General features: G+C 43.5%; 1 protein-coding gene across 1 annotated transcript in view; it reads left to right on the top strand.

Moving 5' to 3' along the window:
• The window catches only part of LOC146789169 (DNA excision repair protein ERCC-6-like), a 63,739-nt gene extending 49,359 nt beyond the window's left edge, over positions 1-14,380 (top strand). The window contains exon 2 of the mRNA XM_085630763.1: positions 11,147-14,380. Coding sequence (XP_085486889.1) covers positions 11,147-13,274 — 2,128 coding nt within the window. The 3' untranslated portion in view covers positions 13,275-14,380. The remainder of the gene's footprint in view (positions 1-11,146) is intronic.
• The last annotated feature ends 1,415 nt before the right edge of the window (positions 14,381-15,795 follow it).

The following is a 15,795-nucleotide window of genomic DNA, read 5'->3' as shown; positions in this document are numbered from 1 at the left end:
TGGGCGACTTTGCTCATAAAAGCTAATAAAGCATTGCAAACAGTAGTAAAGCTTAAAGAGCCGATCATCCTGGCTAAGGGAACTAAATACACATTGAAGAGGGTTGGACTCAACGTTGTCCTGTGAGGGACCCACGGGAATGGGGAGGGGCAATGTCGTATTCCTGGTGTCTGAAATTAGTGTTGCAGCCCGTGGGAATCCAATTCACCATAGACTACCTCAACTTTATTTATTTAGAAAAAAAACTGGCTAGTCGATTAGAAAAAGATTGAGTGGGCATTAATAAAGTTGGGGCATGAAAATCCTATCAACTTTAAAGCTCTATGGCTGAATTATTTGCTAAATTGATTTTCTCAGTAAGATGGGTAGTTTTCTCAAGTGTAATTGGGTAGTTATACTCTTGGGTAAGTTGTTTGCATTTCTGTTTCAGCTGGGCTATAGTGTTCATTCAATCATGGGTTTGTAAAGCGCAGCTAATCACCCGGGTGGGTCTCAAGGTGCTTGAGGGTGGGGGGGGGGGTAAGCGCAGGGCCAGGATGTTCAAGGAGATCCATCGAAGAGCCAGGTCTTGAGGTCCTTCGTGAACTTGGAAAGTGTTGGCGTTTGTCTGAGGTGGAACGCGACGGTTTCCCATGCCTTGTCTGCGAAGCAGGAACGTCATCCTGTTCTGGTCTTCTTGGCACGAGGCACCGTAGCAAGGGAGAGGTGGGCTGGGCGGAGGGGATCTTTGGGGGGGTGTGGAATTTGAGGCAGTGGTTAAAGTATGCGGGTCCTGTGTTGTGGAGGGCTTTGTTGGTGAGAAGCTTGAATGTGATTCTCTTGTTGATGGGGAGCCATTGTAGTGTACGCAGGTGTTGGGTGATGTGGCAGTAGCGTGGTAGATTGAGGACTAGTCTGGCGGAGGCGTTCTGAAAATTCTACACTTTACGGCTGAGGTTCCTGTTGCTGGGTAGAGCGTTGCCATAGTAGTCTGCTGCTGATGAGTTGACTGTCTTTCTGTGTTCGAGAGGTATCCTTTTGAAGGTCTTTTGTAGGAGTCGGAGGGTGTGGAAACCGGAGGATGAGACTGCGTTGATTTGGCAGTCCATCTTGAGCTTGGAGTTGAGGATGATTCAGAGGTTGCGTGCGTGGTCTGTGGGGGTGGGCGGGTTCCCGAGGTCCGGGGGGGCCACCAGGCGTTTGGGTGTGGGCCAATGACGAGTACTTCGGTATTGCCTGTGTTTAGTTGTAGGCAGCTGCTATTCATCCACTTGGCGACTGCTTCCATTCCTTCTTGAAGGTTATGTTTGGATACGTTGGGTTCATTGGATGGGTTGAGGATGTTTGGTATCTGCTTAGGATACAACGTTGAGTCCGTGGGATCTGATAATGGGGGTGAGCGTGAGCGGGACATGTAGATGTTGAACAGGGTGGGGCTGATGGAGGATCCTTGGAAACACCGCACGTGATCGGTGTGGGATCTGAGAGGAAGGGTGGGAGTCTGACCTGCTGCATTCTGCCGTAGAGGACTGAGCGGATCCAGTTGAGGGTCTTGTCCCGGAACCCTGCTTCGTGGAGGCTGCTTACTAGGGTGCAGTGAGACTGTCGAAGGCTGCGGAAAGGTTCAGGAGTATGAGGGCCACAATCTCCCCTCTGTGGGAGTGGATGTCTGTTGCGGCCAGGAGGGCAGTTTCGGTGCTGTGGTTTTTCCTGTTGCCGGATTGGGAGGTCTCGAGGATGTAGTTTTCTTCAGTGAAGGAGGCAAGCTGGATGACTACTTTTTCAATGACTTGCCGGAAACGGGAGTAGAGATGGGTGTGAAGTTTTTGAGTTCGGTGGGGTCCACCAAGGGTTTCTTCAGGAGAGGGTTGATCTCGGCGTGTTTCCAGTCATTGGGGAAGGAGGCGTTCTTGAGGGAGTGGTTGATGGTTCAGCAAAGCTCAGGGGTGATTATGTCGGCGGTTCTGCGGTAGATGTGAGGGGGCAAGGGTCTGTTGGGGCCCCAACGTAGATTTAATTCATTGTCTTAAGGGTGTCTTCGGTGGGGAGCATGGTCCAGCTGTCCAATGTTGGCTGCGTGGTGGTGGGAGCGGGAGGTGTGGGTTCCGCGTGATGGTTTTTCTCATCAAAGTTGTCGTAGATTATCTTGGTTTTTGTGGTGGCAGTATGAGCTGAGGTTGTTGTAGAGGTCCTGGGAGGGGGGGATATGTAGTCTCACTGTTGGGTTGGTGAACTTTTTGATGCTGAAAGGTTCCTTGCTGTGTGTGTGTGCGTGGGTGGAGATTCTGTCCTGGAGTGCTTTCTTCCTTGTGTTTGTGATGAGCTGGTGGTGGACGGTGGTGCTGGTTTGAAGTTGTCGTGGGCTACGGTTTTGGCGTTTCTCCAGATCTTTTTGAGGCGTCTGTAGGTTCGTCTGGATTCTCGGAGTTCGGTGGAGAACCAGCTAGCTCTCTTGGCGTTTGTTGGTGGTTTTCTTGAGGGGGCAATGGTGTTGATCAAGAGTTTCTCGCTGTGAAGATGGGGTCAAGGATGTGTCCTGAGTGCGTGGGTACTGGTGTGATATGTTTGGTTACAATGTTGAGAAAGTTGTCCAGGAGGGAGGAGGAGCTGGGGTCTTGGCGGTTAAGGTGGAAGTTGAGGTCTCCCAGCAAGGTGTAGTCGGTGGAGGGGATTGCTTGTGAGGTGATTATGTTGGTGAAAGGTGCATGGGGGGGGGTCTCAAGATGAGGGCGCCCCATAGAGCTGTGGTTGGGGTGGTCCCAAGGCGGGTTCCTGGCACTGGTCTGCTCACAGACTGGTGCAGACAGGCTTGCCTTTGGCGTGCCCGCAGCGTGGCTTTCATTCAGTAGGGGTTGAGGGGAGGGAGTGGAGCTGGGGAGTGGGAACACGAGGGAGTGGCAGACGTTGGAGGAAAGGAAAAAAGGAGGGAAAGGGAACGGTGAAAGGAGCAAAAAGAAAAGTTAAGATGCAAAAAAGCAAAGCAGAACCAAGGCAGGAGGCAAAAAAAATGAACCCAGCATTTGCAATGCAAAAGATCTTGCATTTACGGGTGTTTAAGCTATTGCCATTGTAAATGACAATGTCCTTTTATTTGTTTTAAAAACAAATACCAAAATAAAAGGCATAGCCATTTACAATGCCAATAGCTCAAACTTGCGTAACTGCGAGACATATATTGCATTGTAAATGCTTGTTCTATATCGTCTTGCCAGGGTCTGGACATTGACCAGAAAACACCTACCTTCCTAGATCCAACGCATACTTTTTTAGGTCCAACACGTACCTTTCTTTAATGCAAAACCACCTTTTCAAGGCCCAATTTTAGCGACTTTTGTTTACTTACTCAGTGCTCTCATCTGCCCCCTTAAACTGTTCAAAGTGATTGGCAAGGTAAGGGGCGACCCCTCCCTGACAGCGGCTGTGTTTTATCCTCTGTTAAAAGGAGATGTGGTAAGTGTGGCCCATATTCCTGGCTCTAGTTTCAAAGGGGAATCCACCAGACAAGTGGCGTCATCGTTCCATACCCAGACAGGCGGGAGGGAGGCGCGCGCAAGAGGCATAGTGCGTGAGGAGCGAAAGTACAAAATGTAGGGCCAGGGAGAAAGGGGTGAAGTTTGAGGGATGAAAAAGATGGGTCGGGGGTAGGTGGGAGCGAGGGGTGAGAAAGTGTAGAGTGAAATGTGAAGGGGAAGATGTGGTAGTGGGGAAGAAAGAAGATTGAAGTGGCAGTAGGGGAAGAGGGTTAGGGAGGCAGTAATAGTTAAAGGGAAATAGTACACGGGGAGGGACGGGTGTGGGGGTTAGGGAAATAGGGAAAGCTGCAGAAATCAAAGAGGTTACAGAGGGAAGTAGACATGAGGGTGGTTGAAAGGAGATAGGGAGGAAGGGAAAGAGGGAAGACATACAGGGATTGGAGAGGGGGAAATCGGAGGGAGGAGAAAAAAGGAAAGAAAAGTGGAAATACGGGAAGAGGGTTGGGGGCGAAATTCGAAAGAGGGAATGTGAGAGATGGCAGAAAGATGCAAAGGAAGAGAAAGTATTATAAAGGCGGGAAGATGGAAGAGAGCAAATTGAGAGAATTTAAATGAAAGCAGTGAGTAAAATGGAAATGAATAGGGTGAGATGTTCGATCGTAGGGAGGAATGGAGAAAGTGAAAAGACAGTGATGGAAATGAAGCTAGAGAAGAGCAATGGTTCGCCTAGAGTAATGCGACCAAAACAAACAAGCGCAAGCAAAAAAGACTGAGAAGGCCGAGTGAGTGGCCTGGCTGAGAAGAGGCACGCGCGCGCTTGGGAGAGCAGTCTGCTCTTTTTCAAGCACTGCACTCGTGCTTGTGGCGTGCCCCTGCTCGCTCCCCCAAGGTGGATGCCGCCTCAAGCACAAGTGTGCTTGAAAATGAGCAGAGCGACGGCTAAAGGCCCTCCTATGCAACGCATGTGCGCTGCGTAGGCGAGCCCTAAAAAGGGCAAAAAAGATTGGCAGAAGGATTGGACTGAGGAAGGAGGCCTCAACACCAACCAGAGGCATCGCTGGCGGAAGAGACTCTTCGGAGTGTTCTCTCCACTTTTTCTCTGGTCTGCAGCATTTGAGTTTTAAAGGCCCTGTGTTTAAGAGAAACCATGGGCCGATTTTAAGAGGAGCCAGTTTAGTGACTGCTGTTAAGCCAATCAAAATAGTTGTGTGGCTGCATTAGAATCTTCTGTTTAAGTGTGAAGTAGCAGTTAAATATTTGTCAATTTTGTTTTGTTTTTGTTCCAGGCCTGGTATTTTATAGCTTGCATGGTTTTATTTGCTATTGGATTTGCAACTGAGATTTAAACTGATAGTCTTGTGATCTGGCTAAATGATTGGATGTACTGGTTCCAATTGCAAATGTGGATTGATTGTAAAAATGCAGTGTGTATGGGAGTTTTGACTAGCTGAATGAAATTAAATCCGCTCATGTTATCAAGGAGTTGATCAGTTTCATTATCGGTAGAATCCTCTAAGTGAAAATTGAAATCACCTAAATCGGTGTTTGGGTACTGCATACATAGGCTTTCCTGTTTTCAGTTTCTATTTTTGGTAAATTCCGGTGGCGTTTTTTCAGTGTTTAAGTGATTTCAATACCTTTAAGAAAACAGTGCTGATCAGTGATTACACATTTTTGCACCATTAAGAACAGAAACAGTGTTCCGGTGTTTATGGAACATTTTGCTTTTATTATTGCTTGCTTTCTGCACGGATAGTGCATGGTATATAGAAAGCGTACGTACCGTATATATGAGGTCCAAATACACTTTTACAAATCATACTTCTAGCAGTACACCATACAGTACTTCAGTGAGTCTTTGGTCATGCATGCCCGCTCTTTCCTTCCCATGTAAAGTTTTATCTGTGAAAATCCTCCCAACATTGGCACTTTAGGCAGGCAATGCCAAAATAGCCAGTACGCAATTTGCTAATGCTGGCCACTGACATAGGTTTCCATGTAATTATTGGTGTACCTGAAGATTGTGATTCTCTGCGACAGGTTCTGCAACATGTGTTGAACTGGGTTCATATGCCCTCCGAGTTAGTGAAGCGGGCAAAACTGAGGGAGCACTTTTGAAACTCCGGAGATAATTTCTCTTTATGGAAGGGATCTATAACTTGTGCAAAGTATCACAGTGAGGCTTCATTGACTTCAAATGCCATGGTTGGCGATTGGACATTACTATACATCATTGCAAGCCATTTTTCATACATTGTAAAATAAATGTTCCTGAATTGCATCTCAACATTTCTTTGCTGACCAAGTGACAAGCACTCTAACGTGGACAATGTTGCACTGCCTAAGTCACAAAATGTTGCGCAGCCTACTCTCAATAAGATGTTTCACATCTACACCAATTATGATGAACACTTGGTAGTCAAGGGCATTTTCAGATTCTAGTTTTCTTTAGTGTCCACTACAGCAGTAATGCTCTCCTGTAAAAATCTAAGAATTCAGTAAAGTGTACTTTTTTCAAATCCCTATCAATATGTGAGCAAAGATCACCACATTTCTTGTATTTGGCATCATCGCTCAGCAAAAGTTCTGTAAACGGTTGCCACATGGATAATATAACATTCATGGCCTCTAGGACTGAACCACCAGCTAAGTGACACAGTTGGAATGACTGTTTCTTTGATGCCACACAAAATGAGGAATATTTGCAATTTTGTTCAGCGCATAACAAAACAGTGCGCCGGAATGGACTAAAGTCAGTAGCATTCTTCATTAAGTTGTAAGATTGTAAAGATGCATTCAGCATACCATCTAACAAGTGTGGCAAGGATCTCTTACAGGGAAGCACCTTCGCTCAGATATCGATTTTGACAGGTCATCACACAACTTGTTCATATACATAGCTGAACCAATGCAAATACAAACCATGTCACACCAATCTTTGTTGAACTTGGTAAGAACTTTTTACAGCAGCATTCCAAGTGACACTGCATTCCACTTTTTCCAAAAGTCTGGTGTCCTGTTTTCACCAGTATCCCAGATACTTTGCGACTGAACTCTTTTTACATATACCTGTCACTATACCTTGCATTGAATCTTTAAAGCCTGGGGTGTTTGGCAATTCACATACTATCAACACTGACTCACTAGAAAAGGGGGCTGATGTATCCATGGTTTTTTACCAATTCTCTGTGTAAATGTGATGGTATGTATTGGGAAAGATTCTTATGAAACCTACATTTTTTTTATATCCGTGAGACTCAAACGTAGCCAAAAAAATCAAATAGGATTTTGATATTTCCTTTTTCTCTACAGTTTATAAAATAAACCACACCTAAAACAAGACCACAAAAAAAGGAATAAGAAACCATATTTTAGTGACATCCCTAAACAACACTCGAGTAGAATATTGTTAGCCCAGTCTTTCTTACTGCTTCCTTATATAACAAAGTTACATTGTATTGGCCCCTTCAGAAAGAAATAAAAATGACTTTCACTCTCCTTTTCCTTTCTTTGAATGGCATTTAGTTTGTTGTGCAGGTTTTTTTCAGTGTTTGTTTACACTGGTCGGCCAATTCCCCCTCCGGTGGGGTTTTAGCAGTTAAAATAGGTTGAAACCTAAATCCGGACAGCCTATGCATACAGTACTCCATGAAATTCTTTATAGATAGTGGAATACTAGTTCTTGGACCAGGCAGCCTGCAGATCAGACATCCATTTAAAGTGTGATTATTAGTTAACTTGCATTTAAACGTAGGAGCTTCACAATCTATTTGTTTGGTGGGCTCACTTAAAATCTCCAGGTGCTCCCAATAAACCACTGCTAAGACGCCGGCGCCCCCCTCCCCAACTCATGGCACGGTCGATTCTAAAATAATGTAGCCTGCTTGAACTGCAGCTGCTAAATCTGGATCCCAAGCCTTGTCTGCTCAGGTCTCTGTAAGGAAGGCTATATCTAAACCAGCATTTGCAATGCAATAGGTCTCGCATTTACGCAGGTTTAAGCTATTGGCCTTGTAAATGACACTGCCTTTTAAAAACAGAAATAAAAAGCATTATTATTTGCAATGTCAATAGCTCAAACTCTCAAATTCGATTATTGAGTAGAAACGCTCCCTTTCGGCCCGTGCGGCTAATTAAACAAGTGAGGCCGCTAAGATTGAAGCGGACCACGCTGCAAATAAAAAAAAAAAAAAAGTTTAAAAAAAAGAGATTGTGCTTACCAACTTATGAAGGAGACCATGTAACGTCACACGTAAAAGTTCTAGTCCTCATGGGAGGTAACAAATGGCGACAGGGCGGTAACAAGGAGGGACTAACAATCGGAAGCCAGCATTTACCAATGACCATGACACCAGCCAATCAAAAATATGGGTGGAGAGAAGGTGAGGCTTCCACAGCATACTAGACTGCTGCATGCCTTGCAGAACGAGCAGCGCATGCGCACTTGGCCACTAGGCTCGACCTTAAAATGGGTATCTAGATAGTCCACGTTCATATTTGTGCTTAATTACAAATCATGTATTCAGCAGAATACAGGTCCAGTTAAAGGCCTAATCATGAATCTTAGAAAAGGGGTCAGCCTGCTTTGGTCTGTTTAATGTGGGCTAACAGCTGAGAACTCATCTGACACAAAAAGGGGCAAATGGACTGGAAAAACCCCGTCCCTTAAACGCCAGTCGATTGCATGAGGAGTACTTACTTGGGGTATTATTCCAAAAGAGATGATCCTATACTTCTGATTGGGGGGAAAAATGCCATGGGATCCAGAGCAGACGGGCTGCCTGCTCTTACAGGCTCCATCCCCTTACTCCTGATTGGTTCCTGGAGTTTCAGTGTAAGCAGCAGGCACAATATTGAACAGTATTGCAGCAGTTAACGGTGCTCAATTAAACCGAATGTGCAAGAGATGAGCTTACACGCAGTTTAGCTGCCAGTGTCGCTTCACCTTGCTCCACATGGGCTCTTGTGCTCCGTTTTCTTAACCCTAGTGGAGTTTTCAGCCAGCCGTCAAGTGATTCCCTGTTCCTAAGATAAATGAGTAAAATAGCTTCGCCCGACAGCACTACCTCAACATAATCTCTTACACAGACGACACTCAACTGATCCTCTCCCTCACCAAGGACCCCATCACCGCCAAAGTCAACCTCCATGAAGCAATGAAAGCCGTCGCCGACTGGATGAAGATCAGCTGCCTGAAGCTGAACTCGGACAAGACTGAGGTCCTCATCCTCTGCTCCAACCCCTCCGCCTGGGACGACTCCTGGTGGCCGACGGCACTGGGGGCAGCCCCGACACCCACCGACCACGTACGCAACCTGGGAATCATCCTTGACTCAACGCTCTCAATGACCAAGCAAGTCAACGCCGTCTCCTCCTACTGCTTGAACACACTCCGCAAGATCTACAGATGGATCCCGACCGATACAAGAAAGATGTTCACCCAGGCCCTCGTCAGCAGCAGACTCGACCACAGAAACGCCCTCTACGCGGGAGCCCTGACCAAGCTCATCAAACAGACTACAATGCATCCAAAACTACTCTGCGCGACTGATCCTCGACGTACCACGACATGGCCACATCACCCCCACTTGAGAAACCTGCACTGGCGCCCCATCAACAAGAGGCTATCCTTCAAGCTCCTCATCCACGCACACAGCACTCCACGACCGGCCCAGCCTACCTCAACAGACTGCTCTCCTTCTACATCCCCAACCGCCAGGTATGCTCCGCCGACCTCACTCTCCACCGTCCCGCGCATCCGAAGAACAACCACCAGCGGGAGATCCTTCTCCCACCTCGCCGCCAAGACATGGAACACCCTCCCACTGAGCTTACGACAGACCCAAGACCTGCTGACCTTCAGGAGGATACTCAAGACCTGGCTGTTCAATCAGTAGCGCGCCCCCGTGCCCTGAGACCCTCGTGGGTATGTAGTGCGCTTTACAAATGATTGATTTCTGTTAATTTCTCACTTTTCACCGTGCTTTTGTTTTCATCCACACGCAACTTCCATAACAGTGCTGGTGTATTGCTGATTGAAAATTTGGTAAAGAGAACCATTTGGCTGTTTCCTTTGCAGAATGTGAAGGATTGGGCCTTAACATCATGATATGCAGCGAATTAGTTTGCAGCATTAATTACTCTACACTTGGAGAACCCAGTTGTTTCTTAAGTCCGTAGCAAGGGAATGTAAGCTACATACCTCGAATGTAATCCATTAAACTCCAGTTGAGCTAGAGGGACTAAATGCAGGAAAATGTCCCTCCCAGGAAAACATTTTACTGGTCATTAGAAGCTGGTGGTTTTCCCTTCTTGCTGTAGAATAATATAAAACTTCACATGACCGTTTTTATAGGCTGGGCTTACAAAAGAGACTTAACCTATTAAGAGGACATGTTCGTTCTCTCATCAGCCATGAGATTAATCCTACCCCCAATATTTTCTATGGATCTTTCCCTTGACAAGTTTTGTTATAGACCTGCTCTTGACTGTCATGTTCAATTACAGAGTTGAAAAATGTTCAACATTTGATGGCTGATTCTCGACAGATGAGCATATCCACGTGCTATTCTCGTTCAGAGTATTTATATGCAAATATATTTCTTGGTGGTGATCCTGACTGTCAATTCATTTTGGACGTCCTCTGGAAATTAACAGCCAACACTAATCCTGAGATTTAAAATTGGCTTGCCAAATCTGGTACTCAGACTTCCCGTTTAGGCAAAGGGATTAAATGGAACTTCCTCTAAATGCTAGTTTTCCACACATTTTAAACTAAAGTGTTTGATATTTCAATTTTTTTAAATTTAATTTAGAACAATCATTTAACAAAAGTCACTATTTAAAAGGCTGTATAAATGCATAGTTTAGAATAAATGGTTGATGCCTTTTTGATAAAAGATGAGGCTATCTGTGGTACTTGACCGCTTGGTAGAGTTGATATTCATAATTAGAGAAAATATTGTTGGTGAGTCCTTGCAAAGGTGAATAGACTGGTAGGTTTTCTACTAAACCATGCAGTGCTTACTTTTATTGGCGATTCTCTTCTCTGAAAATCTGTGGTGCCTTCTAGGCTGGCAAACACCCTATGGAAGAGTTTGCACTCTATGGCCTAAACCTTTTACTTGGTAAACTGTCATATTTAACAGTAACTAGCTAGACTCGTTCTTGCTCCTGTGTCATACCTGCCCTCCTTAGTTGACTAGAATACATAGTGAATAATTCTGTGTTGAAAATGCAGTCTCGGGTTATCTCAACTGAGATTGTTCCCACCCCAGTATTTTCTTTGGCTCAATTTGAGTCCCCTGCAGTAGGACCCACTCCAAGCTAATTAATATCCATTACGTCATTCATTTTTTTTCCCCGGATTGAGTGCGTGTTACCAAAGTGTTGGTGTAGGTAACGTAAAATGTTACTGAACTGATCTAGGTGTTTGCTCTCAAGTACCCAATTATTGTTGCATTGTGTTCCACAGCATTAATGATCACCCTTTGGTCTTGACTCGATTAATGAAAATAGTCCTGCGTAAACTGGAGGGCCAGCTGGGGTTTGGTTTTCAAAACTCAATACTTAAATGCATAATTGATCAGATGTTACTATATGAAATGGTAAAAAGCAGCTAGTGGGGAGGGTGGTAAGGTTGTAAAGGTTTAACCTTTTACTTACCAGTTTTAATTTTTTTTATTTTTTTACAGCTACTTAAACCAGGCAAAAGAAGAGTCCAAGTTGGGTAATCTGGAAAAGTCAATAGAACTTTTAAGTATGGCAAATGAAATTCAATATAGTGACAAGCTGGAAAGCCGAATTGACAAGCTAGAAGCAGCTCTTTCGAAGGTGAAGCTTGGATCTGAACACCATGGAAAGGATTTTGTGGAGGTTTTAAATAGTGGACTGATGCTACACAATGACATATACAATGAACTTTTTGAGCATCAGAAAGAAGGTGTTGCCTTTCTATACAGCTTATATCGTGATAAGAAGAAAGGTGGACTGCTGGCAGATGATATGGGCTTAGGAAAGACTGTTCAGATCATTGCATTTCTTTCAGGAATGTTTGATGCCCTGTTGATTAGAACTGTACTTTTGATAATGCCAACAACTCTAATTGGCAACTGGTTGAGAGAGTTTGCAAAATGGACTCCTGGAATGAGAGTAAATCAGTTTCATGGTGCAAGTAAGTCTGAACGAACCAAGTGTTTGGAAAAAACACAAAGGAAGGGTGGCATCCTTATTACAACTTACCAAATGCTCATTAATAACTGGGAGCAACTTTCTAGCTATGATGGCGATGACTTTGTGTGGGACTACTTTATACTTGATGAAGCTCACAAAATTAAGACTCCCTCAGCGAAGACTACTAAATGCGCACGCAATATCCATTCAAATAATTGTATTCTCCTCACAGGGACTCCAGTCCAAAATAATCTCCAAGAGATGTGGGCAATGTTTGACTTTGCTTGTCAAGGAACATTGCTTGGGACATTGAAGACATTCAAAATGGAGTATGAAAACCCTATAACTAGAGCAAGGGAAAAGGATGCTACAGCAGGTGAAATGGCACTGGGTTTTAAGATGGCAGAAAGTCTTACAGAGCTCATCACCCCATACTTTCTCAGAAGGACAAAGGATGAAATTGAAAAGAATCGCTTGTCGAGCAGTGGAACATCTGCACCAGGAATTAATGAGATGCCATCTCTTTCAAGAAAAAATGACTTTATTATTTGGGTACACTTGGCACAGGCGCAAGAAGAGATCTACAGAAACTTTCTTGACTTGGATGAGATTAAGGAACTATTGATGACCACAAGATCACCTTTAGCTGCACTGACTGTCATAAAGAAACTTTGTGATCATCCCAGGTTACTACCTGCCCGTGCTTGCACCCAACTCGGACTCGAAGGACCCGATGATGAACAATATGGCATTCAGGTTCCTGGTGAACCAGAACCTACCAGAATTGATCACGTTTCTGATGAGACCCTAATTGAAGAATCTGGTAAACTGGCATTTCTTGTAGGACTTTTGCAAAGGCTTCAAGATGAAGGACATCAAACTCTTGTTTTCTCCCAATCAAGAGTTATGTTGGACATTATAGATCGAATCTTGACTAACAAGGGTTTTATGATCATTCGTATTGATGGAACAATAACCAGTATTACTGAAAGGGAGCGGAGAATCGCCACTTTTCAGAATAATAAAGATTACTCAGTATTTTTATTAACAACTCAAGTTGGTGGTGTTGGTATTACTCTGACTGCAGCAGACAGAGTTATCATCTTCGATCCTAGTTGGAATCCTGCCACTGATGCTCAAGCTGTGGATCGAGCTTACCGAATTGGCCAGACTGAAAATGTAGTTGTATACAGGTTGATTACTTGTGCCACTGTGGAAGAGAAGATCTATAGAAGACAGGTATTCAAAGATTCATTAATAAGGCAAACCACTGGTGACACTAAGAATCCTTTCAGATACTTTAGTAAACAAGAGCTGAAGGCGCTTTTTATCTTGGATGACACTGCAACTTCTGCAACACAGATTCAACTGCAGGACATGCATTCTGCTGAAAGGAAGTCTGATCCAGAACTGGATGATCATATTGCCTTTCTTCATAGCTTGGAGATATTTGGTATTTCTGATCATGACCTCATGTATACCTATGCTGCAGAGGAAGGTGATGGTGATGGTGCTGAGGCTGGAGATCAGCAGTATATAGAACAGCGAGTTCAGCAAGCTCAAGAGATCGTGGAGTATGAATCTCAGCTGTATGAAAAAATGAATGAAAAAAGCAAACGTGGAGGTGAAGTGAAAGGGAATGAAGAGTGACGAGGAATAGAAAATACAAAAATAAATTGGTAATTTTGATACAGAATAAAGCCTGTGCATCATAGGAAACGCCCAGTTCAAATCTGCAAGTAGCCTAAAATGTAATGTAAATGTTCTGGGTGTCATCAGCTGAAATTAGTTTTGAACTGTCCTCTGCCACATTCTTCATAAATGCCTCTCCTAGGGCTTTGCCATACATTTAAGTGATTTTTGCATAAACTGGAGTGCCTGTTGGATTCTTTTCAAAGCCTAAGCACCACTGGCCCACCTTTATTGGTGAAGTGCTGCTATTGAACACTATCCATTGTACAGCTGCTTTTATCACCAATTTGGCACACTCGAGCTAATGGGAATCTGTAAACTCTAAATCCATTGTGGATAGTGGTTCTAATATTTCAGTCACCTGCATGATTATGGAACTCGGACCAACTCCTGCCACAGTCTGGTGCTTGTGTAAATTACATTTCATATTTGACGTTGCATGCTTGAATACGTTCTGGTTTTACAGTAGGGAAGTGTGTAATCGCCTATAGATCGCAAGAGTTGTGAAAAAGGAAAGATTGTTTACCAAAGATTTGAAAGCGATCAATGACGCCAGAAGAGTAATCCGATGGAACTACTGTACTTGATAAGCCTTTACAGAAATTAAGGGCTTTCTACAATAAACTCACGGTTTATAAAAAATAAATTAAAAAAACTTAACTAGCACTGACTCTAAACCAAAAGCAGTCATGAATGTTAGAGTAATAAGATCGTTTTGGGAGTCTCATGGAATTAATGTGCATATAAATGATTCTAGCTAATAGAATAGCAAGCTGTTTGTACTATGAATTTTCTAGTTTTAAACTTAACATTCAGGTCACTGAAAAACCTACTTCTGGTTGGTGTGCTTGCTCAGAATAGTCTAGTACCTCAAGTTATTTAGCACTTTAAATATGATCATGTTTTAAATTATTAAACGAAATGTATTTTGTAAGCACTTCACATAAGCAAACGGATAACTGCAAATTAGTTGAAATGCATGTTTTGATAATTTATCACTGCCATTAATTGTAAACTTAATGTGAGCAGATTTATTTGAAAATAAAGTTCTATTTTTATACTTATTCTGCCTATCCTTGATTTAAGTCCAGCGTAGAATGGAAAGTTGTGTTAACTTTAAAGTTTGTACTAATTGTAAATGAGAATACATTTACAAAATTGGCTTCATGGAATTATAAATTGCTGTTTAGCTTTCAACGTTTAAGCAGTACATTGTTCTTGTTTTCACATAGCATTGCTAGAAATCCGTTCTTAAATGTTTACTATAAACCTGCAGATTCTTGTTCGGCCTCTTGAAACGCAGGCCGTTCATTTCGGACCTCTCATTTTTCTTTGCATCTTTCGCTGGAGTGGCTGGTGATAATGACCTCTTAACCAGTGTTTCACTCAACAGTGAGCATTCAAATACGCAGGTCAAGCAGTCTCCTCTTTGGATTGCACGATATGGAGTCCTGAAGCATAGTGAACAGGAGAGCGAAGAACAAAACTTCTATCTTTCTCACTGGGAGGTAAAGGGTAAATGCATATCTGGATCGGGCAGATGAGGCGACCAAAGCACAAAGGGAAGCATGCATAGAACGTTGAGCTATTAAACTGGAAAAAAAGTTAGGTGAACTTAAAGTAAAGTTCTATGTTAGTATGGTGTGGTAACCATGGCGTATAAAGTGCAATAATAACATACTATCAGTTAGATGACATCTGAAGAGTTGGGACAGTGTGGACATATAAATCTACCTCCTTTCTTTCATGAAATCATGATTTCCTTGTCGAAAGGTAAGTATCAAAAATGTTATTTTAGGTTTGTGTTTTAAGCACCATCAATACAGTTTGCTGCATGTTCAGTTGGTTTGAAGTAGAAGGAAAGGAAGGTGGAAAAGTTGAACCAGTGAGCAGCCCTCAAGATATCATTATAGTTCAGCCAGGAAGAGAATCCTTAAAGCCCTGTCTCCACCAGTGGATTGAGCTACAAAGGTAAAACGTCGGTCCATTTCGGAAAGTAGACTTTACGCACCCAGTTGGCTATATTAGGGTGCTGCTCCCTTTGTGGCATTTTCTGAAGTATCTGATTGGTAGAATACAAAACACATACTAGCTCTCTTGGATCCGCTTCTAAGGCCGCTGGCAACACTTTGTTGCGAGGGTTTGAGGAAGTAAGGGTAAAAAAGAGGAACGTTTTGGTTCTTTGGGATTTAAATGCAACTCTTTCCAGAGTGAAAGATCATTGAAAAATAGACAAGCCTTTGTCTGATGTGGGTTTAGTGGGAATCGGGCACAAGATAACTTTTAGTCTGGTAGAATTGTTTGAGGGAAGTCTGGTTTGGGGTGCAGGCTGTGATGCCCTGAAGAACAGAATTGATGTACCAAAGGGAGGAGTAGTGTGGATGAGGGTACATTGTAAGGTGGAAGCATTTCATAAGCCTACATGTAAGCAACAAATTCGTAAAATTTAAAAAACTGACACCAAAGTGATACAAACCCA

The sequence above is a fragment of the Triturus cristatus genome, chromosome 10 (genome assembly GCF_964204655.1).
Source record: "Triturus cristatus chromosome 10, aTriCri1.1, whole genome shotgun sequence".
Taxonomy (NCBI): domain Eukaryota; kingdom Metazoa; phylum Chordata; class Amphibia; order Caudata; family Salamandridae; genus Triturus; species Triturus cristatus.
The sequence above is the reverse complement of the archived record's forward strand: the minus strand, read 5'-3'. Positions and strand labels throughout refer to the sequence as shown.